At 45.6% G+C, this 27,204-nt stretch overlaps 1 protein-coding gene across 1 annotated transcript in view; it reads left to right on the plus strand.

Annotated features, from left to right (window-relative positions):
• Positions 1-17,170, plus strand: part of LOC146208819 (uncharacterized) — a 42,216-nt gene extending 25,046 nt beyond the window's left edge. Inside the window, exons 3-9 of the mRNA XM_084579377.1 lie at positions 709-801; positions 2,534-2,672; positions 5,113-5,153; positions 6,704-6,773; positions 11,078-11,114; positions 11,819-11,882; positions 16,835-17,170. Coding sequence (XP_084435503.1) covers positions 709-801; positions 2,534-2,672; positions 5,113-5,153; positions 6,704-6,773; positions 11,078-11,114; positions 11,819-11,882; positions 16,835-17,029 — 639 coding nt within the window. The 3' untranslated portion in view covers positions 17,030-17,170. The remainder of the gene's footprint in view (positions 1-708; positions 802-2,533; positions 2,673-5,112; positions 5,154-6,703; positions 6,774-11,077; positions 11,115-11,818; positions 11,883-16,834) is intronic.
• Positions 17,171-27,204: the final 10,034 nt, after the last annotated feature.

A 27,204-nucleotide genomic window follows, 5' to 3' on the forward strand; every position in this document is an offset into this window, starting at 1 on the left:
CATATTACGCGCGTTAAAGAATCTGTGGTGTTTAAACTTTGCAGTGTTTATGTTTAAGTTTCTTTGTTTTGGAACATCGAGGCGATGTTTTTTTAAGGGGGGAGTAATGCCGCGAAACCTTCAAAACAGTATTTGTTGTTCTTTAACAGCCGCCGGCATACAGGCTTATCACTCTGATTCTGGACCGCGTATCAGTTCCGTAATCTTTGTTTGTTAATGCGCGATGTCGCGAGTCACACCTTTATCAGTTTTGTTGTAGCGCAAGATGCACCGAGATCTCTCTCGAAGGTTCCGGCCACTCCGGTGTCTTTCCACAATGTTCCAGCCCGTGCTGGTAGCTGTTTGCGACGTTATCTAGATTGTTCTGTGCAGCCTTTAAATTGAGCGTTGACGAGTGTGACGGGAATTCTTTGTCCGACGACCGCCGAGCAGGTTTGTTGCTATCGCCGCCGCCGAGTTGCTTAGTTCTTTTGTGGGCGCAAGTCAGCCCAATAAAGAGTTTCTTCAGTGCAATCATCGACCCTTCATTTGTGTCGTCGACCTTGTCACCCCTACGTGACAAGTTTGATCATGGTCAGTTGCCTGTGATCTTCAAGTTAAAGGAATAGCCGACGAGACCTAAACGCAGAGTATGCAAAGATATACCGCGAAACCTTTCACGGTGCAAGTGAATATTCGAGGTTTTCTCTCTCCTCGTTTTTTTCACAGGTTCTTGTTGTTCCTGGCGACGTGTCCGTCGTAGCTGACTGCGCAAATGTGGTGCACAAAACTGCGGAGCACTTTGGAAGAATCGATATCCTCGTAAGTGCATAGACATATTTTGCGTGGAGAACGAGAACTCTTTAGGAGTACCGATGCCAGTTTAATAGTATAACTACGATTTCTTAACATTCCTAATCACGAAGCATCTAATTTCAGGATTCGTGGCCGCAGCTTAGAGTGTGGCTGTGTTTAGAGTTCAAAGGCAGCTCTTTCTTGAAAAGGGAGTTCTCGCCGCTGTTAGTTGTTCGCTCTTAATCGTATGCAGCAGCGCATTTTTAGAATCCTAAAACGCCGAACATTATTTTAGCACAAAATTGTAACTGTATCACAAATCATTTACAAGATGCAAATGGTACTTGACGACACAACTACAGAAATCAAAAGTCACGTGTAGCTGGAACGCGCCACACAGAAAGGCTTTTCTGTCGGTCGTGCGAAATCTTAAATTCGCTTCAGAATAGAATATTAAATCCAATTAAGGAAGAAAACCTGAATAGCCAATCGATGTAGAACTTTGTTCTGTAGAGCAGACATACTCAGTGTTTTCAAGAGACCAGGAAAGGTGTTCGAATTATCCGACACTTTGAATTATCGAATTTCTGTAAAGAACGGACGAGAACCGTTTGCTTCACAGAATTTAATTTTATGACCACTTGGAATATGGATGTCTATGCAACTTAGATGAAAGCTAAGCGATAGCTATGAGATTTCGCAATTTCGTCAGGTGCTTTGCTTTTCGCACACTATCTGGACTGTCGACCTGGATCCTGAGTGCCGCGGCGTCCCATTTCGCAGTGCGCCACTGTAGTAGTTGTGCCTATTAGTAAAAGCCACTATCGCGTTTTGAGTATCATTCACCACGCGGACTTTGCAGTGAAACTCCTGCGGTGAGCATTCTGAAAACGAGAATGGTTTGCCTACTTAAAGCGCTTAAGCAGCACATGGATGCGAGAAAGCGAAATATGCATAGATGTTGCAGCGGCATGACGTCGTCCCGAAATGGAACTCACGCTCAAAGCAATGTCCGAAAAGGCCAAATTGGTCGATGTACGCACCTTATAGCAGCGGCTGGAATGTTCGGTCATTGTTATTAGAATCGTATTCTCTTATTCCAGTATTCGTCCATCCCTGCATTCTTGTGCAGCCTGTACCACTAGCCTGCACCCCATAGCCCTGCTCTATGTGGAAGTACTAGAACATCAATTTACTAATATTTTGGTGCTTCTTAAACATATGTGGTTAGCGAGAATGAATGCACGGTTGTCAACAAGGTAGTGCCGCTCACAGACGCCCACATATGTGCTAAGAAACAGGGAAATCTTTTTTCATTCTAGTAAGCCTCCTTTTCAAATAAACAGGTTGGAGCGATGGACTTACTACAAAGCAATGCCTACATTTTAATTCGCCGTTCATGCCGGCAAAAGCTTTTAGAAGTTTGACACGAACCCTTAGCTTATAGATAAAAACACGTCTGTCTGTTGGGTGCGACAGGCTTCAATCTAGCCCCGCGCCCAATCATTAATCAGTAAGTCAAGGCATTTGCAGTCCTCCCAAGCGAGATGGGAAATTTTACTGTGAAGCCACACATGAGATTAAAATTCCAGGGGTTAAAAATTCCATCGCCATTCCGGATTCTTAGCGTTTGTTAGAATATTCTTGTTATATTTCTCTGTCGTGTGAACCGGAGTAAATCAGTATACGCTCCTTTCCGCGCCTTTAAAATTGCACTGCCATTACTGTTGTCGTTTGATGCAAGTGCTTCTCTGTCTAGGTGAATAACGCCGCTGTTATTGGCAGTGGAACTACGGACAGCGCCTCTTTGGAAGACTACAGCCACGTGTGGAACACAAACCTTCGTGGCCCGATCTGCCTTATGCAAAACGCTCTGCCCCATCTGCGCCAAACTAAAGGTGCTCCTTATGATTGAGATTGCAAAAGAAACCAAAACTAGCGAAACTCGGCTACGGGTTAATTGAAATATTCGGCGGGAAGCGAAATCTTCACAACGCTAGGTGGAGCCGCGCTTTACGTGTCTGATAATTTGATCGTGAAGTGGCCTTGCCAGATACTGCTCCTTCTCTAGAGAAAAACTCCGTGTCGCAACAAACTGGTTTTCACCTGTCCTATATTATCCCGTATAAATCTCATACCGGTGTTGCCAGTCCTTATGTATAGTTTAAACAGGTTTATACCGGATAGGCAATTTCCAATATTAATCACGAGCAGGATGTACCGGTCTGGTATAGATCTAGTACCGGATAGACTATTTCTGCTTTGCATCTCAAACAGGAATATCAGTCCGATATGGTTCTGAAACAGGATGGATCGATCCTCTATGGAGCTCATATTCGGACTGACCCTGACCCTGTCCAGTTTAACTGAATGTAATCGTCATGTTTGGAACTGATACCTGTCAGAGTACTTCGGCTTCTCAACTGAAACCGGGCCTATCGATGAAGGTCGACCAGAATGAATATGCCGGCGCTTGCCAGCGCGCTAAATAAGCATAAAATCATGCATATTATACGTGACAATTTTTCTGTATATGTGGAGTACGCGTTGTTTAACAAATACATCGAAATAACGAAGTCATCGAAGTGTGCGCTAGCAAGTACATACGCGCATCGCGTCGCTTTTGCGCGTACAACAGTCGCTGCAGCTTGTCCGATCTTGCGATGGATACCCATACCTGCGACTTAAGATCTGCTGCCTTCAGTCCAAAAGTGCAAGGATGAACGTAGCGTTTTGTTAGCGAGGACAAAATACGCTAGAGAATAAATGAAACACATTGCTGACCTTCAAAATATGTACAGATAGCGGTATGTCGGGTGACGCTTCCCGAGTGTTTGCAAAACACTAAGTCGTTAATGTATTCATTGACTTCGCTGCTCCGCTGGCAGAAAGTGAAGCTAAAACACACAGCATTACTAGTATATTTTACAATGCTTGTATTGTACGCGGAGGAATTTCCAAAAATTCCATCACATTTTTGCAACCTTCATCTGGGGGGTCCGGCTGGGAGTGAATGTCCCGAAAGAACCTCTTTCGATGAGTAGATGACGGGGGCCTTGGCCTTTGTCATTTATATGTAAGGCAGATAGTGCTGTGCTTCAGGTTTCTGCGCAGACAACGACATCCCTTTCTTCATTCTTATATCCAATACATGCTGTTAAACGCCTTATCGGATTTAATAGTTTCATCAAGTGAGGTGGGTCCTTATGGTGTTTCGCGCTATCTCCGAGAGGTGGTGGCGTCTTATTGCTTTCTTGTGATGCGTTTCACCAGGGAGTACTTGCACACAGTAAAAAGAAAGCAACTGACGAAAAATCTGATTGACATGAGGTCCTCCTTCTCTATCGGCAAGAGTCGTCATCACATGTGAACAGCTTGCTTTAATTCTATATCTAACAAATTTGGTGTGAAATCGGCTGCCACTGTGAATACTGGGTTTGCAGAAACCGGCGGGCTTTTGTGTTCCTCGGCGCAATCGCTAGAGCCCGATAAAGCGCTCTGCCGCAGAACGCCGCCACCACTTGAGGCCCCTCTTGGACATAATTAAGCGCTGTTGGGTTTTTTTTTATTTAGTTATAAGAAATTGAGGGGTACTTTCACTTGTTACTTGAGGTACACACGTATAGAGAATGAAGCAAATTAAGGGGCGATTCAAGGGCTAATAATTATTGAAGTGACTGGCAACTCTTAAGCTGAGTCTCCCTTATCTTCTTCACTCGCGCAGCATCACTTGTCATGCTCAGACATTCTTTCACTGGGTTTTGTGTCCCAGCTTGAGCAATGTGTCCCGACACAGCACTCCTCCATTGATAGCCAGAAATAACAACACTGAATTTTGCTCGTGAGCAGCGTCTGTGATGGCTTCCTTTTGAAAATAAAGCGTGGCGCCACTGTAGATTAGCTGCCTTGGTTGCCCCGCAAACTTCTTACCTATTCTGACACTGTGGAATGTTTTTCGCTTCATTCTAGAAATCAAAATAAGCAATTGGTGGCAGTGTGATCTTGTATCGCGCATCACCATCATGAACCACTGCTCACTGAGCTGACGCAGCTTCATTGTGGAAGAAAGATACGTAATATATTTGATCTCTGTGAACTACAGCGTTCTAGGAGCAGCGCTGTGCGACGGCAGCCACCGAAACTGACGCCATGAGCAAAGCTAAGGCCCATTGCCACATACATTTACTATATACGACTGCGCTGTTGTGGCTACGGTGGCGTAAAATGGAGTACTCATAGTATCAATAATAGCAGCACCAAATTTACGCGTTACAAGAGAAATGTAATGTGGAAGGAATTTCATCCGCGTCAATAAATTCGTTGTTTTTTTTTTGGCAGGCAACGTCGTGAATGTGTCCAGCGTAGCTTCAATGACTGTGGTGAGTTCACTTCGCAATATGTCTTATAGGCAACCTGCTGTGCTCAGGCGACATTGTAATAGGTACCTTATTCCATTCTTAAAAATCTCTTAAGGAAATTGGCTTCAGCTTCTTTGGTCTAAATATACTAAAGGCCATGTTATGATACGTTAGAGCTGCGCTTCTCGCTCCTACCATTCTTTGCCTAGAGGTACGATCGGCGTTGCTCATTTAGCAGACCTGCGTCATGTCTGGATTCGACAAAGGTCTGCAGCGCAAGCTGCTGGCGTGGAGAAACACGGAGCCGCCACTGCACAACGCTTAGTGTGCGCCTTTTTTCATTGGGCGCACTATGCCCGGAAAATTAAAAACAAGCTTCTGGCACTTGGTTTTGTTTCAGTAATGTTGGCGTCCTGGACTGTTACGGAGGATAAGATAAGTAAACAGGCTAAATATTCACCAATAACAAAAAGAATAAAAATTGAATTTGTCACATGTCGCATGCTTAGAAAATATGACATAAACAATTCCTTGCCAGAAAGCATGTCTCAAGTGTTGAGCGCTCGTGTACAAACTACACTGAAGCAGTGTATTTTACAGCATGTATGCTCTTCTAGCTCAGAAGGAAAGAGACCAAAATCTGAACGTTCTAGCACAACTGGAGCTTTCCGTTTAATTTCCATATTTTTTACGACATATTTATAAAGTATTCCTTCACAAATTATATATACGGGTCTCACCGCTGTCACCCTAAGAACCTGTAGTAAGCGTGTCTGTCACGCAGACCTAATTTTCTACTGCTATGCGTGCCACAATAGATATGTAATTCACATCTGGCGTGGTAGGTTCCCCGCGTCTGCAAGTATTTGCGGATTCGAACCCAGATACGTGTAGGCAAAAACGCATCTTTCATTCATGCGCTATATTTCATCGAGAAAGAAGTTTGTACAACCGGGGAATTTTTCTTTTTCGTTTTTTTTTTTTTTTTTACGCGGTGCAACGATATTGAAAGTAAATGCCCACTAGAGCACTAATTTTGTTTCTTTCGATGGATAGACGGGTAAGGTGATCCCTAATGGGGTGCTACCGCTCAACAAGATGTGCTAAGTACCAGTGTGGCAATTTGAGATGTGCCATGCTGCGTCCACGTTGCTTGCGCATAACGTGTAAAAATAATGCCAGCTAGTGGTAGTATAACTCCAAAACATGTCGATTGTTTCGAGTCGTCGCTGTTTTTCTAAATTTAGATAATGCAACGCCAATTGCTCTCCTTAATGATGTCTGACTGCAACACTGCTGGTCCGCTGAGGTAATCAGTTCAAGAAATGTATAATGCATTAAAATAATTAGGAAGATAATCAACTCAACAAATGCTTTCTGATTTAACCTTAATAATCTATCACATGCATTTAGCATTACATGTCTGGGTAAAGTAGGCATCCGATTTAGAAGAAATGATAACCTCAAGAGACCTTGCTTAGACACTATTCTATTTTTTTAATATTCAATCACATCATGTTGTTCGTTTAGATATCTTCTAGAATGTTTGTTCGCTGTTTATTTTTAACCAGATCTACGGCGCGACACCTTACAGCCTGACCAAGGCTGCCCTGGATCACCTCACACGATGTGCAGCATTGGGTAACACACATTCTTTCGTATTGGACGGGTTTCTCATGTACTCTGCATCGCGGGTAAATTGCCCTCAATATGCCTCTCAGCAGTGGCCAGTCACACTTCAAGCAGCTACTTCAGCTCCCACCATCAAGGCTCACAACATAACTACTCCACCCTGGTGCTCTCCACCATGTTGCTTTACTATAGCCTCGTTTTAATATTCATAATAGTATTAATAATTATCTTTATTCGGCTATCATGTCGTGCCTGATCTAGGGGATCCAGAGTAAAAGCTGTCAGAGCTATCAATCTCCGCTGCCCACATCCTGCCCTATTTAGTAATATTTAAAATTTTCAATTTTACCTACTCTTCCATCACTTTTCATTTTTTCATTTCGCATCTCCTCCACAGTGATCTTAGCCAATGGCGTCAAAAAAAGGGAGGGGGGGGGGGGGGGGGTACTGTGATGCCGCTCAAATACATCTTCTCGCGACCAAAAGCATATTTCTTGCTCGAGTGAAGTGATGACCCATGTAAACTTTGCGGATCAAGTACTGTGGCCGATTCAGGCCCCGAGAGTGAAAGAGTCGAGAGAGATGCACGGCTTGTGCCTTCACAGGGTTACGAGGTTGCGGTTTGACACGATGTCACTGTTGAACGGAAAGCTGTATGAAGGAGCCTACATATTGGGACTCCTGGAACAACCAAACTTTTTGTTTTAATAGCCAAGCAAACTAAGTCGCCAGCAGAAATCCTTCGCCTTTAGTATTGAGGCTGCTTCGAAAGGTTCCGCAATACCAGAGAACCTGAGTTTATAGCCTAAGGGCTTTCCTAGCGAGGCAGATAGTTTTAGCTCTCGTAGGCTCGGTAGGAAGGGAGTAATGTAAAATAGGGTTGGGGCAGACACCTTCGAGTAGGACAGGTCTAAGGACAGGAAAACTGGATACAACCCGTTCTTTCATGCCTTGTTGCATTGCGCGTAAATAAAGAACCTCATTGATCGAGCTGTTATGATGTAATCGGCATATAAGGAGCTTGATGTAATCGGCATACAGGGATGCTTTGCCTTCTCGCACTCGTGAAGACATATTTTTGAATTGTTAAGAAACCACAGTCGGCCTGTCCGATCGCGCCAGCATCGTCTGCGTGCACTACACACCCATGCACATGAGGCTAGTGTGGCAATGACGTACTGCGTCGTCTGCTGCCAACGACAACATCATGGCGAATTACCCAGCATGCATCGCTTCATGCAAGCTCCCTATATGGCAAACATATCGATAAGCGTCCAGTTTGGACGTTCAGCAAGGACGTTTGTCTGCGGTTGGCACGGCGGCGGGTGACGGAAATGGCGACAGGAAAGGCGAAAAGCTCTTCCACAACTTCATACGTAAACTACCGCACACGATTGGTGCTATCAGTCTGAGGATGCCTGCGACAGACGAGAAAAGCATGACAAACAAAGCTAGAGACATCACCAGCGTCGCCATGTGGAGGCAGTTTCACAGCAACTCGCAAGGTGGTCAGCGCAAGCGATGATTTATCGGTCCTTTGAACTTTGATCGACCGGATAAACGAGGCGAAGAGATGAAAACCCACTTTCCGATATGGTTTACTTAGAGATGTCGCAGACAATTGGCTTGGTGGCGAACTTGAAGTTTGAACAAGTGACAGTGCGCGCGGCTGGTCATGTAACGCTAAGTATAGTGGCAAGTGATTGGCCAGTAAAAAACTTTCCTTACCTCGCTTAAAACTTCTGACAAGCTCGGAGTGTCCAGCTTTGAATGCGTCATCCATTGGGCAAAGAGCTGAGTACAAACAAAGAATAGCCCGAAAGGCGAAAAAGAAAGAGCGTATCTATAGATGAGAAATTCATTCTGTAGGTTACCCCCGTCAATAGTACAGATACAGCTCGCTGATGTTGGACCGCTAGATTCTTCGAAAAACGGTGCCAAGTACGGATCCCTGAACGTTACCGTCTGAAAGCGTCAAGATCCACAAACTCTTGAAAAATGGATGAGCGGCAGTCACCAAATTCTTCATTGCAATTTTACTCCTTGTTTGGCATTTTTAATGGCACGAAATGTGAGAAAGTGCTTCACCGCTGGAAAACATTTTGCTGGCTTACATTTCTCTTCCCGCAAGTGGGTTTCTGTGAATAGCGCTTCGACGCAGGTGACATTGTTTGCGTGGACCAATAGCTAACTGAAGGTGCGGTTGTAGCATGAGAACGCGGTGTTCAAAACCACCTGCTGCACGTCATGGCGAGGATTTTCAACGGTCTCTCTGTTCATTTGACGCAGCCTGCCCGCGTATACATCAAAAGCGGGCCAAGTGTTGCGAACCAACAGACCTTCGAGGCTGCATTTACTGTGTTCAATTTTATGTGAAATAGTTGCTGTGCAGAATGGCGCAGGCAATACAGGTGACTCCACAGGAATACCAGTTCCTTGTATGCTCGTGAGGACGTTTCCAATAATGACATGCTCCAGCTACATACGATCCTTAGGAAGGCATATAAGACGCCAAGTGGCTTGAAATTACAAGACCTAAATGCTGTCAGTAAGTGCCTTCAACCATCCATTGAGAATTTAAAGTTGGTAGAAAAGTAATCGCATATACAAGGGTGGTTAATGAAGTCAAACGAAAAAAAAATAATTTTGTGCTGGCCACAGCTTGGAATAGAACGACTGAAACGACCGTGGAAATATGAAAATAATATAGGAGCAAATGAAACCAATACGCAGCCCAACAGAAAAAATAAACATATTCGAAACAGAGGAACCGAAGAAAAGCCATTCGAGAAACCATTCCAAGGCCATCTGAAGCAAATCTTGACCCTAGTCATTTTCTACGTTCTGAAATCGAAGCAGACCTCCGCTGGAACTGACCTCTGGACCGATGAATATGAAGTATTTAAAAGCCCTATCGTATATACAGCACTTTAACGAAATACGTCAGATGCGCAATTGCGAATTGCAATTGCCGCAAGAATGCGGCGCATCAAAAATAAATTTGGTAGCCTTCTCGAAAAACACTGGGTATACCACAGACACCTACACCTGGTGCTTTACCAACGTGAAATAAATACATTTATGTGACGGCAGTGCGTTTCACGGCGAAAGTGTCATACTTTTTTTTTTGGCATCGAAATTCTCACACTAAGGCCCCATGCCACGCTAAATTACCCTTGGTTATCCTTTCCTCAAACTTCTTTCAAAATAATATTGTCAGGCATGCGCACAGAAGAGGAGGAGGAAGTGCAAAAAGAGTCTCTCCAGGATAGAAGTTGAAGAAGAGAAAGCTCCCCATCTGTTGGTTAGCGCACCAGGCTAAGGTGCAGAATTACTCTGTAAATAAAGCTTAACAGTGTGGTGGAAGGTGCTGCAACGATCACCACGGATTCCTCTCTACCTCGTTCGAGCCGACGACTCGCTGGGCTTCCCCCTTTGACACCCACAATGATCCAAGACGGCGACGTACGGCAGCCAGGTCCAGCGGCACCCGCATGGCAGCATTACCGTGAGCCGCTGACCTTTTCTGGCAAAGCTGGCGAAGACGTGGACGAGTGGCTCACCAAATACCAGCGGGTGAGCAAGTACAACCGCTGGGATGCCACTGTAATGCTGACAAATGTTGTTTTTTTGGACTCCACAGTACTGACATGGTTTGAGAACCATGAAGCGTCCCTAATTAGCTGGGATTGTTTTGAAGAGGAGATTCGAAATTGTTTCGGGGATACCACGGCAAAACGGAAATGTGCTGAGCAGACTTTATTCCAGAGAGCCCAAGGGCCTGGTGAAACATGCACAACGTACATAGAAGAGGTCCTAAAACTCTGCAAAGTGGTGAATCGAAGCATGCCTCACAATATCATTCAGTAGTTACTATCAACGTTTGCGAATATATTTAGAGCATTTTTCCGCTCCAACGTGTGCTGCGGCGCCCCAGCGGCCACTTTGCTTCGATGCCGTTAGACGGGTAAAGATACCCCTAGCGGCTGCTCCTGTCCCTCTACCAAACTTTCGGTGAAGTGCAATGAACAGTGAATGTGTTGAAGAATTCTGCTATCAATCATTGTCTGTGTGTGCGCTGCAGAACGACTGAAACATTTTGTACTTAACCTATGCAAATTTGCCCTTTTTTTCTGACCGAAACACTTAGACGCGAAAGAAGTGACCCTACTTTTTGTTTAGTTTCTTCTGTTCGTAGTAAAATACAAACACGCACAATCTAATAGTCTGTTCTGATTTCGTTCAACTTTTCAAATGATGTATTGACCATTTGGTTGACCTACTACTTTTGATATCTTTCTTTTTTTTTTCAGAAAATGCACGGCTAGGTGTACGCATCAACTGCGTAAAGTAAGTAACTGTGGTTCGTTCCTTTTTTATTTCTTTTTTCAAATGGCAGGCATCGGACTAATACGGAAATCAGTGCATGTCCTTTCTGCGAGAATATAGAAGCCTCAATGTCGGCAGGTTTTTTTAAAGCAAGACACTCATGCACGTGGCAACAAGTTTGATGCTTGATGTGCAAGCTCACTCACCTACATCCTCGCACCGCTGAACTGGCTGCTGCTGCTACTACGGTTTAGGCAGCCTGCTTTCTGGGCATTTTTTGTGTACAACAGCACCTCTAAAATGTATAGGGGCGCAGATATAGAGCATTAACTTCCACTCTATTTGCCGAGCTGATATTCTTAATTTTGTACTCTCATGATTTGTCTGGAAGAAAGGTTAAAGCGTTTCACTTTTGACTTCCTGGTCACGCTTTCAGCACAAGTTTTAGCACAAGCAAGCTTCTTAACTTTTGTGCCTGCTTATCTTTGCCTCTTCATTACAAATAAGCGGTAGCGATAAATCCTCGTAGTACCATTCCATTGCATGCCAAGCCTCATGCACTTCATACATGATCTACATTTGATTCCACTTCACGAATAACCTGATAACCAGCTGTTATTATCTTAACTTGGCTACAGTATGTACTTTTAGTGTTGTGATAAATCTTAAAGGCAACTATTTTGTGCCGAAATAAAACTGAAATATGTTTTTTTTTTTTTTTTCAGCCCCGGAGTCATCAAAACTCCTATTGGGAAACAGCCTGGCACCAGTGACGAGCAGCACTTTGAGGTAATTTTCTTACGACAGCGTCTTCTGTAAAGGCAGGCGTTTCACAGCTTTTGTCGCCCTCAAGTTTCCTTCTTTTTTTCGCCGCTTGTGTAATTTTTAAGATATGAAGTCGTATAAGCGAGCATTTAGTCCCCGTGTACGCGGCAATACGTGATATCTGTGATGGTGAAATACGGGACGTAGGTAAAAAGGTGCGATAAAATGATTCCAGAAATATCCTGCTCGACTGCAGAACGGTGGCGCAACGAAGTCTAAAACTAGTGCACAAGCTGCCAATTTTTTGTTTCACGCAGTGGTCATAAAAATACACAGGATACTCGAGTGCAAGACCCACCGCAAAATCATTCTGAAACCCCGGCCGATAATACGATGATATTGAAAGCGATAGATAAAAATGACAATAACCATCTTAGAATCAAACTTCCTTCTCTAATCAAGCGCGCTGAAAATTTTTTTAACACAAAGTAGTGTCGAGAGAGTTCGCAAGACAAGCACTGTCCTAGATCTAATCCAAAGGATTCATAATTCTAAAAACAAAAATGGTCCAAAAAGACTTTCACAACACCAAGACCTGAAGCCGGAAAACAATCTCCAACACTAATTTTATTGCCCTGCTGGCTTCACACCGGCAAACAAAGGTTTCTTAATGAGATCACAAGAAAGGATCCAGAAAGAACATTTCATCCTTCTGAGACCTGCAGAGGTTTCGCTGGCACAAAGGCTTGTTTCCTCTTTATTCATAAAGGTTTGCGCAACCCAACCAAGTGCATTGGGAAATACGATTCACCAGGCGAAAAGCAAGGCGCCCGTGTGCTGTGCGATGTCAGTGCACGTTAAAGAACCCCAGGTGGTCGAAATTTCTGGAGTCCTCCACTACGGCGTCTCTCATAGCCTGAGTCGCTTTGGGACGTTAAACCCCACAAACCAACCAACCAACCAACTTTTTTTAGACACTTTTTCGTGCCATGAGCGTACATTTATGAGCGTACATTTGCTGTTTAGTATACGCTCATTAAAACCACAACGAAAAATCAACCTAAATTCCTCAACTCGACATCTTGGGATTCATGGTGACTTTCTGTCAATTCAACTAGTACTCAACAAGGCGTCAACTCATGCTCGAAAGTCACTTTTGCAAGGGATATTCGCATTCTGCAGGAGTAACTGCTTCATTTACTTCTCGTTCATAGGCAGAGACTTTATTAAGCCACACCGGGTTTCGCATCTCTTCCTCACTTATTAGCGGTCAGTAGCGTGTGTGCAACATAAATACTTTGGCTACTATGGTAACGCATCTGTACACATTTCTGGACGGCATTATTACCTCCGAAAATTATTGCTTTATTTTGAGCCTTCACTGTCTTACGCACAAAGAGAAAATGAAGTCTAGAGACGCAGAAGAAAGGTGGGAGAGTACTATCCAGGAAAAAAGTCTGAAATACGTTTCTGCCAATTTTGGACTAGAAACGGTATTATTTGAACCACTAAAAGCTTTCTCTGGAACATATGGCGCAAGTCAAGTCCAACTTAAGCCAAGTAATTGGCGCACTTGCGTTTTGTGTCATTTCCTACTCGTGTCTAAATTTTTCAAAAACGCAGTGATGTATGACCTTAAGTATGGGCTGGAACTGCTGGCTATTAAGTAATCTGTGTGCGTTGGTTGCCAGAAAATCTTACTCGCGATAGTAAGAGTGCATTAATCCCGAAAAACAGACGCTGACCGCATTTAGGAAGTGAAAAGAAGAACGACTCCGGAACGGAAAGGCCAAAGACGTTGGCGGGTAATTCCCTTTTGCAGTAACTTCAAGACATTGGTGGAGGCCACAATTGGTCAAACAGTGCGATACCTGCCTTGCTGCGACCCAGGGCTCTGAATAGAGGGCAAGTCGCTCCGCCAAGACGGCAGCGTATTGGCGCCTTTGTAGCGGTGCCTGTTCGCAGCTCTACACGCATGCGAAGCGGACGGGGCTCAGAAATTTTCTAACGGTTCCGAGATACTATGCCTCTCAAACACTTCTGACTACGAAACGTGTTCCGTGATGAGTGCGTACGCAGGTGCATGGTGCGCGGCTGCTTCCGAACTGCCAATAATTGTTCCTAGTTATAGCACTGTGATATTTTTAAAGAATAACACAAACGAACACTTTGCCATGAAAACTTATCACCTTAGCCATTGGGCACCTTTCTTTTGTAGACAACAATATTGCTTATCTGCTGTTCCGCAGATACATATATTCAGTAATATGCTACGAACTTGCAAGCTAACCCAAGCCGAAAGCTTATTATGATATATTTTTTCCTTTTTGTAGGTTTTGCTTTACTTTATTGTGCTTTTGGTTTTTAACTCCTGGCTGCGCAAACTATTGTATTTGATCCCCTTTATACAATGCCTGACTTGGGGCCAGTAAGGTGTTTGAAAATAAATAAATATATGGCAATCGTTCACCGCGACGCTTCCGTGAGCGCCAGAGGACTTTTGCGCTGAAGACCGCTAGCGCGGGCTTCTGGCTACGACTCATGTTCCTTATAAGGAAAACAGATAACACAGTGATATCTATTATAAGGGAGTAATTACGCATTGGCATCCACCCAAGTGCAGCCATACGGCTACAAAGGAAAGCTATACAGCTTTCTCAGAAACTGCGTAGTTAAAGGAAAATTCGTCTTGATCTAGGGATCCAACCCAGTACCACCGCCTTTCCGGGGCAGTCTCTCTGCCGTCTGAGCTAACCAGGACGGTCAGCAGATCAGATGGTAGGGCGAGAGCGAATCGATTTATAACTCGAGGTAGGAAATTGTTGGTTTAGCTACTGTATAGCTTTTCTTTGTGGCCGTATGGCTCCGCTTGGGTGGATGCCAATGAGTAATTACTCCCTTATTACAAATCTACTCCACCTTGGGGGATTCCCCTAAAATATTTGACCAGTGATACCTGTTATATCGAGAATTTCGCGGAGGATTCTGTTATGTCTGCCACACTACCAATATCTTCACGTGAATGCCATATGACATCCCGTTGCCTGACCATCACGTGACTCGTCACATGGTACATAATGGCCAGATCAAGGCCTGTGACCATGCGCAGACCGTGATCGCTATCGCCCATATGTCATCATAAAGTTCATACGTCTGTACTGTTTCATCATCACTGTACTGTTTAGGCGTTAGCAACAAACAGGCGAGGTAACCGCAGAATTTAGCACATTGCCTAGTGCACATGCAATAATAGGCAAATGTCTTCAATGCTAGCAATTTTCAGACACTTAAAAATTATTTCGGCTTTTTTTTTTCATCACCACTGATAATGCAGTGCTTAAGCATACTGCCAGGCTGATACATTGCACACCAACAAAGAAATTAATTTCCGTGTTTAAAAATAGGCGATAGCGCGTGCCTTTAGTGTTGACACAGCGAAAGGGCCAATTCAAAAAATATACGTCTTCCTCTGGGAATCGACCCAATGGTTATAACCAGAACTGCTTGCAAGCAGATAGTATGGGCAAGATCTAATTGTTACACAACTCAAAATGGGAGCACATCTGCTAGACTTCAGTGAATGCTAATGAGTAATTGCTCCCTTGGTATATGAACGCGTCATATTATTTTAATTCCTTTCCTGAAAAACATGTGCAGGGTTTATTTATAGTATGCCACAGAACAAACTGCAATAGCTGGAGATGGAAATAAACAACGTTTGACTGGATATTATTGCGAAAGCAATACTACTTTCACTTTTCAGCCCTTCGCGTAGCGAGGCGGTAGCTACCATTGACCTTTAGCGTCATCTTTGGCGCGCCACCAAGCACAGCTGCGCAAAAACAGGGGCCCCAACTCGCGCCGTTGTTGTTGTTCTGGCCGTAGGGAAAAGGAAAAGAAAATGCACGGGCCTGCTACTGGCTCTGTAGTTGAGCCACCTCCGCTGCCTCGTGCAGATAGAAAAGAAAATAGAGAAGAAAGAAAAGCAAGAGGGAGAGAAATACGCGCGCCGCAAATACAGACGTCGTCCACCACCGAAACGGTGGCGGGTGCAGTGACGGCCTACAACAGATAAAAATTCTGTGGCAGGCTAGCCACCGCCGCAAGCGGCGGTGACCCACCTGTCCCAGCCCCATCAGGGGAGTACTGCGACAACTCGCGCCGTCAACTCGCGAGGCGATAGCTACCAACTGCGGCCCAATTGGAACTCAAAGGATATTAGAAGAAAAGAGCTTCTTGAATCTGTAATACTACACATTATACCTTAACGTCTGCGAGTTACACGGTGGCTATCATTAGACCATAAAATGATACAAGAGGAATGACCCTGCATGCTTGTAAAATGTGCACAATATCTTGAAACTATTGGCAACAGTTATAAAACATCTTTCTAGTAACTTCAGCACTGTGTGATAACAAAATTTGCTTGTTGTAAAGATTTTGAAAAATGAAAACCTTTAATCACGCTTGAGAGCAATCTTATATTACATGTCGTTTGTAACTGAGTCTTCAGCTTGTATTTATACAGTGTCTACTTCACTAGCTTGATCGTCTAGACACGTGCGGACGTGGTGCTTATCGCCTGAAACCTATGTGTGTCTGAGACTAATGGTATGAACTGTAGCTGTTTTCAGTGCTGCACTTAATCCAGGTACGGTCGCAGATTACCCGAGCCTCTCTGCTATAACTTGACAAAGTGCACTTAGCTTTCGCTTGATTGCACGTGCGTCTTGCCATGTTAAAGGAAATAGAAAAGATGAGATGGAGCGCACTACCAGTATATTACAGAGAAGCGGGGTTAATATATCGTGTTTCTCCCAGCCAGTTCAGTCATCCGCTATTCTTGCCGGCTAGATAGATGGTGTCGCGCACCGCGCCAAGCGCGCGTTGCCCTACCTTAGTGGTTCGTGGCCTGGACCAGTTCCGTCATCTGAATGAACCTTTACGAGTCCTTTCCCGCTTGATTTTGCTCCCAGCTCCTGGAGAAGCTCACCGCCGGGGCTCACGCAATGGGCCGAGTGGGGCTGCCCGAGGAGGTGGCCCGCTGTATCGCCTTCCTGGCTTCCGACGATGCCTCCTTCGTAACTGGAATCACCATGCCGGTAGATGGCGGCATGGTGCTCATGTCAAGCATGGCTGAGGATCGGCTGCCTGCGATCAGCACACATTGAGCTCTCGTGGGTCCCATGAGACGAAACTTGCCAGGGGCATAGGCAATGCCTCTTTGTGCCTTTATGCCGATGCAGACGGAATAAAATTGAGACATCTGGCAAGCGTACGCAGCATTACAGAGGCTGGTTCTCATTATTTTTGAAGTTTAGAGCAAACAGGCCAGTCGAGAGACTGAGACAAAGAGAAAGACGGCATAATGCATATCAGGTGGTAATGTATTGACAAAAAATACGTGAATATATAAAGACAAAGAGTGCGAGAGTCCGGCTAGCAAAAAAAAAAGGAACATTCTCAATGATGACGCCATGTCCGCGACACCGCAGGCACGTATTCAAGAACGCATCTCCGATGCCTATTACGAGGAGTGGTTCCGCCGCATATGTGACCTGGGTCTTGGTAATGTTGTAGGCTTCGAATATTTTAGTGCAGATCTGTTTTCTGCGATTGCATGTAATCGTGGCGTTTATATTCAAGCCCGGACGCATGTGCGAAGCTTGCGCTTTTGCTCTCCCAGCAGTGCTGGAGAAGACTGGAAGAAGCAGACCTTTTATTTGCCTAGAAAACTTAAATGCGCTTTCAGAAGTGCATTTATGCACCTACTCGAGAGGCTGAACACGCATTTCCACGAGATAAAAGGGACCTGTGAAGAACACCATTACAGGAGGTAGTAAATTTGGCTTTATGAAGGACTGAACCTTTTCTCTTTACAGCTCAAAGCTTCATTTGACTGCAGCGCGCACGGTAATGACTTTATACTCAACAGACAACACCACACGTATATTGTGCCTTGCTGTGATCTTTCTGAGTCATTGCAAGCCACCGTTCGTGCAGGCATGGCATACTGCTGACCTTCTTTCGTGAATAATATATACCATCGCCTTTAAGCGAAATGTGCTGTCTTTAGTTTAAGCTCTCCCATTAATGGCAAAACAAGCTGAAATTATTCATCTCAGAAAATTCGACTTCACGACGTCCGGCCTCTTGACCAAGTAACTTTCCCTCAATCCGGCGAAGGTATGAGATTTTCAGCGCTGTCGATAAGCCCGCAAAATCATCTTATTTCGGTCAAGTCCCCTCACGCATCACTACTGAAAAACGAGAAAGCTCTGTAGTGTCTTCAATTGACCAGAATATGTCATGCGTTTTCCTGAGTAAAGTTGCCAGACTACATGACGCAGGCATCCAATATTGAGTCTCGCACTGTTGGCTGAATCAATATTCATCACTTTGCCCTCAGATTCATCAAGATAACTTACGACTGAGGGTCGCGTGCGTGCCATCGATAATTCTTTAGTACGACAGTACAGTCGTAGAGATGAGGTGCCAAAGGGCGTCTTTCTAGCCAGAATACCCGAAAATTTCGACTGATGCATGTAATCTCTAATTGCTGTGGTCCCCGAGGCAAGGTTCATTGACTTTGTGGCATCGAGTCCCAAACAGAAGCAGAGTTCGGGCTTGTTTTGTTCTAGAGAGCGTGCGGCTATTATCGAAAACACTGTACTGTGTTGCAGTGCGTACTATGCCCTTAATTGACAGTCATGGTTGTAGCTGCTCGCAGACTTCGCCCTGATCGTTGAACACGTGCATGCAGTCATCAAATACTGGGCACTACATGTAAGGATAAGAGCATTGGTGAAGGTGGGGGGGGGGGGGGGGGGGGGGGGGGAGGTGTGCGATAGCGGTTTACGTACTCTATATATTCTAGACCACAAGGCGCAGGAAAGAAAAACTTTGGGAACGTTGAAGCGTATCCTTAGATTATCAGGAATATGGGAAGGGCGGTTCTAATTTCCGTGACTACTACCACATCTTATGGATTTGAACAATAAGAAATAGCAGTCGTGCATTGCCTGTCAAACAAACGTTCAAAGCAACGACTGAGGTTTAATCGTATGGCATTGCTATTTATATATGGCCCTGCATTTTAAAAAGAATACCTTTAGAACACAGGGCCACTGAATTACTACAGCGGAGAGTTGGGCTTTTAATCTTGCTTCGCTCGATTACCTGACAGTGTCCCAAAAATTCCCTTTCGTGTACCTTTGTGTTGTTTTGAAAAACAAACGCTTGAGTAATAGTAAGAAGTTTAGAGAAAAGGAGTGAAGGTCGCATTCCCGCTCTGGCAGTATGTGGCCGATACAGTAGATTCGTGGCAAATCGAGTCTTCTTCACCCAAAACATCTTCAAGTTTTAGCCATTCCTATAAACTCCCGTTATTAAACCTTTGGAGTGCATGAGGATAAAAACTCGGTAGGATACTGGTTAAAATTGCTTTCAGATGCTTCGAAACATTACTCAAAATACAGATACCTGAGCAAACCCTAGCTTTATTTAATGACTAGTTCTTGCAAAAAACATTAAGGGCTTGACCTTGACCTTGTGAGCAGGCGCGATAGCGCTTATAACACCATTTTTTCTTTCCTCAATTTTCTTTAGTTGGTTTTTGTGGAATGGGGTGCACAGCATCTTTTTCAGATATCGGGAGGAAACTACACTTAACAATCAGCAGCATGTAGTTTGAGATATATATACGTCGTCGCTTGGAAATCCCTATCACACACTACAGCCTCCAACTCGATTGATTAGTAGATGTGTGCGAGATGGGAAGCACCACGGTAGGGACGGTTACGTCATAATTTGATACATAAATAAGCGCATTTTTTTCTAGCCCGTATAGAGTGGTACCAAATTTCTCCCCGACACTTCTGGGGTACGGCGACGGCTTATAGACACAACGAGCCCAGTACGCTTTTGCGTAATATGTGTGAAGCGTTATAAGCCATTATATAAATGTTTGTCGGAACCAGTAAGCTGACTTCCCTGATTACTGTTAACAAGTGTTGATCAGATACCATTTCGCATAGGCATCCTGCATTATTGCTAAGTTACAGTCTTAGTGGCCTACTGGTAGCCCTCGCTTGTTCGAATACTAATAGTTCTGTGTTGTAAAAATAGTAGCGTTGTTTATAGTGCGGTGAAGAAGAGCATCTCGGTAGTGCTGGCTACTAGCATTGCATATACATTTTGCCATGTCTGCAACGTAATGTGTGATTGCTGTGTACCGTACAGGATAAGGCTCCACCTAACAGTCTAATTCATCACATTGATCGAACGCTCGGTGCTGAAGATATTGCGCTACCAGCTCACGATCTTAAGAACAGCGATTCGATGCCTCTTGACAGCCCTTCCATTTCAGCGAATCAGAAGAATGGTGCAATAAGTTCAAGGTGCGACCCTGTTGATGACTTCACTAACCAGCAGAATCCCCTGCCAGAGCATCTGCCTTCGGCCAAATCATCTCTTATGATGCCCACGAGCCAACTCGGTGTGCTCGCGAGGCCAACCAAGCAAGGACACCCATTATTAGTCAGGAGGCTGTGAGCTTGCAATGGCAGGTTGCCTGACCAAACGCTTATTGGTCGGCGGGGTACGTGATGTCACGAGACAACGTGACCTCTCTCGACCATTGGAAATTTCGCGGCCCCGACACTGGCTTTTTTGTTTAGCGTGGACTTTCATGCTGTCACTGTGATAGCTGACCGCGCATGCCAAGGTTCGGGCTAACAAGCTCCTCAGTGGAGCCACAGGTGTGTGCTCTGGGATGACATGGCTCGCTATACGGCCAGAAAAATAATGCACAAATATTGCACACGGATCAGTTTGACACTTCAAGATTTTGTTGTAGGAGTTATGAAAGCGGCTTGGAGCAGCCCCAGGTGGCCTTCTGCCCTAGTCTTGTGTGGGCTGTTTCTGCCTGGGGGCGCGTCCAAAGAAGTTCCATTAAATCGTTCGCCTGCGGGCTGTTCCTCCGTGTGTTCTTCTTCAAGGCCACAGATGTGGTCTGAACTGGCTCAGCTGCTTCTGGCTCTAAAAGCCGACTTCCAGCCCCGCCAGAAACCCCAGAAAGTGCACAACTTGACAGCCAAGTTATATGGATGCTTGCATGCTGACACGTTAGAAAGGTGGTAAGTGCCATTGTTCGTGTTTTGTGGAAATGTTGAGAGACTTTCAGGCGGAAGGTTGGTACACTGAACACTTAAACGCTTTCGGGCTAACGGCACCGCAGTTCTCTTCAGGTGCCGAACACCTAATTCTAAACAAATGATTTGGTACCACCTCTCTAAGTACACAGCGCTATTTGCAAATGCATGTGCGGGTATTACAGGCAGTTAATGGTAGTGGGAGATATTTCGTGCTTCAGTCTACCTGTAACGGCAGTCCTTATTAAGTTGTGCTTGAATACTAATTTGTTAATCAAAAAGAGAGAGTGTGCATAAATTAATTTTCTTGGGCACCATTTCTTTATAGAACTTCTTTTGCGCTTTCGGTGTGGCCTCGATATTTTGCTGCTACTAAAACATGCGGCAGGTGGTAGGAAGCGAATTAAACCGGAGGAAATTTCTATTGCATGGTAGAAGCTTACTGTCCACTGCTTTCAATTTAATGCTTACAAAGCAACAGGGGGTTCCAGGCACGCTTGCTGCAAGATGGCGCGTCGGTGAGCCAAATTTCTTGTCCTCGCTTTCCACCCGTACACGTGGATAAACGTTTTATTGGTGCCCAAAGTAACACGTGATCATCACATTTTCGAGCCCCAAAAAACCTTAAGCCCACTTATTAAAGCTTCGAATTTAATGAGCCTTCTTCGCCTATATGTAGCTTGTCCACCGCTTTATCCCAAAGCCCTGGCAATCAAGGTTATAATATGTCGTATGAGTCAGCGGAAAGGTCTTAGAGCAGCCGCTACCCGATTTAATATATGTAGATGATATTGTACTGTTAGTAGCCAACTGGAAAGATTTGCGCACTTGTCGAGACGAAAGAGATGCTCTAAGCTTTAGTTTAAGCTCCGTTAAGTCCATTGTGATAACCTTTGAAGGTTCAACTGATCAGGTGCTTAGCTACAATGAGCTCACATACCCAGACTGGCAGAATGAAGTATCTCGATAGGAAGAAGTGCTGCCTGAATCGGACATGTTTCCAGTGCGGTCCATCCGTTTTGTCCAATATACCAACGATTTGCTGAAACACCATCACCGCGACTTTGCTGCATGCGCTGATAAGCTGCTACCTGTTCGCCAAGTCGCACCGACGATAGTCGTCGTCCTTCACCGAGGTGAGGAGTAACCTCACTTCCACCCAAGCGCAGCGAACAAGGATTGTGATGGAACGCCTTCGTCCTCCAGACACCACGTTTCCTACCAAGCGAGCTGCCCAATTAACAGCCTTGTCTTAAACAAGCTTCAAAGGAACTGCTCAGACTATAGGCGCCTTTTTTTTCAGCCTGGACAGTGGCCGCTTTACAAGGTGGTGGTCAAGCCGTGTGAACGCTTTGATGTCACAATTTTGTCGCATCGTCTTCTCCAACCAACCCTTGACAAATGACTTCGAAGAACAGGAATTCAAGGCTTCGTTATTCACCAGCCCACCAACAGTATAACTGTTTGGGTGCCCTTCCTTTCCGGGAGAACTCCGAAAATTGGAAACTCTGCCATCCTCTGATACACCCGATACGACTGTGTTGACAGTACAAGCTTATCGGGCATCTGGATCGGACCTTCGGCGTTATGTTGCGTCGGCTGTCAATCTGGACGTCGACTCCAAGGATCTTGCTTCTTTATCAGACTGTTCTACACAGAAGGTGGTGGGAGCAAGCTGCATGGGCACAAGGCGTACATTTCTGGTTACGCTGCAACGGCCTTTGTCGCCTCCGGGTCGCAAATCACTTTATGGGGAAATCATGCAGCACCGCCTGTACAAACCCAGAGTGGTGCAATGCTATCGGTGCTTCTGCCCAGGCCACATGAGATTTCCTGTGCATATCCAGCGCCCACTTCTACGAAGGACTCCGATTTCAAAGAATATCACTGTGGCCTTTGCTGTCAAGACGGCCATGGTATTACGTCCAATGCCTGCCCAGTAAGACGCCGCGCCATAGAGAATCGCCTTTTGTGCTCCCAGAGTCAGCGCATGAGGCGAATACTGGAGCCACCAAATTATCTGTTGTCAACATCGAACAGTTCTTCGCTGCTCCAGCTTAACGAAGATGAGCCCGCCGCAAAACCTGTTGTAAATGAAGGTTTCTCCGCGACCCATACCTATGATCAAGCATTGAGGCGCGGCAAAGCAATCTCTGCTAGAAGACCCCGAACCGATCTCAGTGATGAACCTACAGAAAAAATTGTCCACAAACAGCTTACAGTTCTTCAGGAGCAGGTTGAACGTCTTTCCCAAAGACAAGCCTTGCTTGCATGATCGTTCAATCACCATTTTGATAATCCTCCTACTGCGTCTCAATCACCTACTCACAGCTCACTTGCCCATTGAGAACCACAAGCACCTGCCGCATTGTCTCCTGTGGCACTGGTCCATTTCGTGCCACAACAACTGCAACAGCTTCCTCTAGTTTCTTAAATATGGATTCAGCATTAGAGCCACCGACACTTATTGCAATTGAACTGCCATGGTTTTGTCAAAAAGGCAGGCGAGATTCGTACACGACTGCGCATAGGTAAACTTTCTCCGTGCGCATTACTTTTATAAGAAACAAATGCTCTACCACGCCCCCGCTTTCTTGCTTCATTGCTTACTTTTGCCTGAGCTTCGCACTGTCCCTACAGTGCTATGTCCAAGTCTACAAGCGAAGCGGCCATAGATTTAACCGATTGTTACACCCAAAACTGAGGTTTCAATGGCGTAATTGTGTAACAAATGGCAAGAGGTATTGTGACTGTGCTAGTCCGCCTCCCTGAACCGATGTAATTCCCGTCTCGTGGTACATACATCTGTACACTAGTGGAGCACCTAAAATACAGCTGGGATAGATTTCGCACCTACATTACGCATACCCGAGATGTCCTATTTTAGTTGGCCGTGCCTTTAATGCTCCGCATCAGATATGGAGTTATCCCTCTTCTACTGTGCGGGGAAGTATAGTGTTGTACGCTTTTACTGATGCATAGTTCGTGCTCATTACCTCCCCAGGCACCGCAACACGACGTTGGGATCGTCTTCAATCACCGCCTCCCTTTCCAGACCTCACATGGTGTAATGCACGTCCTGTCTTGTGAGCGACGAGAACTAGATTGTTGGGGTAGTGACCATTGTCCAATACTCATTGGTTTGGATCCACATTGCCAGCACCGCCGTAGACGTTGCTGCTAGGTGACAGGGTTGAATTTGTTCACACGATACTAATTAAACAACTCCCTGTCTACAGTTATGGATTCTCAGGAAGCTTTGCGCACAGCACTACAAGCTGCAACTCATTGCAATTGGGTAGAGGAAACCCGACTGCCTGCACCTTCTTCGGTTATGGGCGGTTAGTCGCAGGGCCGAACTGACGCTGATTAGAGAACCACTCTTTTTTGAACGCCGAGATACACTAACCGCCTAACAAAAGCGAAACGACGACATGAGAAGCGCCGTTCTCGTCACCGATGGCAGGACTGGTGTGCATCTCTAAACGCAACGTCTACTACTCAATCAATATGGCGCATCTTCCAGTCCATGGAAATCGGCAGGCGTTCACAGAACTCCGCAGGCAACGCCTGTCTAACATCTGGACGGACGCCAAACCAGTTTGTATCAGTGCTGGTCAGAAATTTATTTGCAGTCCCACTTCCATCCCTATGTCGTGTGTTCCTGCGTGTCCCTGCGCACATGAACTCTCCAAGAAGTACCCTCCCTTCGTACTTTCGCGAACTTTTCCGCGAATTGCTCCCCGCTTGGTACCAACAATTCTGGTGGAGCCGCTTCGTTCTGAACACTAGTAGGGCCAATTTCTCTACCCTGGTCTTCGGTTTCCTCTCTATAGCCCGCGCTCTGAACCACTTCATGAGCGGCATTTTCTGCCTGCACAATGCGCACGGGTAGCTCAGGGGCTTGTTGCTACGCTTTCTTAAGTTGATGAAATGCACCTGGGATTAGAAGCCAAATCATCCGTTACTTCTCACAAAGTCATCAACTGAGGGTCTACGTCTCAGTCATTAGCAGACAGGCTAAATGAGACATACATCAAATCGGCTGAGACTCTTTCCAAATGCTCTCTTAAGGCAAATTTTGCCTGCACTCTGAATATCTGCCTCTGACGGGATAACATTCCTTCTCAGAATGATATCAGCCCCTGAGCCTAAACAAGCCGTAAATGGAACCCCCGTAGAATTGAGCTCAACCGGAGTTAGTTTAGACGTAGATACGGTATCTTTCGTCGTTGCTGCGCACTCGTTCGCTACATCACAGGCGGCTCTGGCAGTCACCTTTTCCTTGGCACCTTGTCCTTGTTTGGTTACACTCCCATTGCTACTGACCCATCTCATCACAGGTTGAGCACTTAGGAGACGGCTTCAGATCGGAATTATCGAACCTTCCTTTTTCTACAGGGTAACGCCGGCTGTGGGAATCACTCTTACGCGTTTTCAACAACTTTCCTAAAATCCCGGGGACTGGAAGCTCTACTTTCTTCGTATCCATGTGTTAATTTGGCAACTCCTTCGAGTTTTAGCCACTGCCCTGTCTCATGCTGTAAGACATAGGTGCGCATATCATCGTCCATTAGCTGTTTGATGCGATCTGTAATCAGTAGCGCCCGCAGATCTTCCCATATTTTTACGTCTCTGCTACGCAGGTAATAATCAAGCAACCCTTCTAGTTTCGTGACAAACTGTCACCATGTTTCAGTGCCTTTCCGGCATGCATACAGACCGAGCCTATACTCGTCAGTTGTGAGTTTTAACTCACCCAGAATATAGCCAACCACTTTCTCACAGGGCTTCCTTCCGCGGTCTGTCCTATTTTAGATCAGCATGCAGCTTTCCATCGCTTAAGAATAGCACGATTATTCCGCCACGTACTTCCTCGGGAATCTTTCAATTTTTAAGTATACATTTTACGCTGCGGAATCATGAGAGAGCCAACTTGTCACTCTTTGGCATTCGTGCGAAAATTGCGCATAAATCTTCTGCATAGTGACCCAGTCGAGATGTAGCGCCTCGCCCGCATTCATTCTTCAATCTCTTTAACTCCACCTGGAGTTTCAGGGCTTCAATCGCAAGTTCTTTTTCTCGCGGTCGGAGAGCTTTCTCGTTTTTACCTTACGTTAACTCTCAGTCAATATCTGCGGTTAACGATGCACCATTAGAACTTTAATCATGCTCGCCAGTAATGGTACTGTTCAAGGTCTGCATCTCATCGAACTCTGCCCCCCCCCCCCCCCCCCCCCCCCGCCGCACACTTTTGGCTCTGTGCCCGAGTTACAACCATGATGAGCCTAGAGAAAACAGGACAAGGACCCACCTGTCTGCAGCTCGGGTCAGTCCGTCGTCCTATAGGCCGCAGAGAGATCACTGTTTTTGGTCCGTCGACCGCCTGGACACTGCAAGCACGTTATGCTCAGCATCGGTCGTCGCCACTCGAAACGTGTCTTGGTGACCTTTTCCACTACGCCGAATCTGCGCAGCCTCGCTGGAGTCGCTCCCTGTCGCTGGTTCCCTGCGGTCGGTAGCGTCGATCAACAGAGCACCTCAACTTCAGACTTCTGCCTGGTGAGCCTTGGCTCATGGAGATACTGTGTCACCCTCACTGTACGTCAGTCTGAGGCGTCGATCTCCCACTACATTGCAGAAAGTCGCCGCGCCAATCTTGTCGAGTGCGTCAGTTATTTGTCTTTCTTTTCTCTTTCGCCTTCTTGTCTTGTTGTGAGTGGTATTGGTAACCACCGCTTAGTCCGTGGCTCAGCGACACAATGCGGCGCGGATATGAGACCGTTCCTTGTGGACCGTACTCATGTATTTACAGCGTATTATTACAACAATGTCGCCAGATGCGACATCACAACATATAAAGCTAAACTGTAAATGTGGGGACGATCGGAGGTTAGAAACTACCAGAATCAGACCGTGGCCCTCTGCTACACTTTAGGCCGGAGTTTCTGGAGACCTCCGTCAGCCTAGCATCCCTCTTACTCCACTCCTCAGAACTCTACTTCGCTCATTCCAAAATTCTCAGTCCAGTCCGTTAACCAATCAACGACAAGCAACTGGGCTGGCCAATCGCTGTAATGCATATGCCTGTCATAACACATATTATAGTAAAACAACACAAAGCATGCCCAAAACAACCAGTGGTTGCGCCCGCAACCACACACATCCCCAATTTACCCTCTCTGCAAAATCGT

The sequence above is a fragment of the Amblyomma maculatum genome, chromosome 1 (assembly GCF_055883805.1).
Source record: "Amblyomma maculatum isolate TAMU_Amacu chromosome 1, ASM5588380v1, whole genome shotgun sequence".
NCBI classification, from domain to species: Eukaryota; Metazoa; Arthropoda; class Arachnida; order Ixodida; family Ixodidae; genus Amblyomma; species Amblyomma maculatum.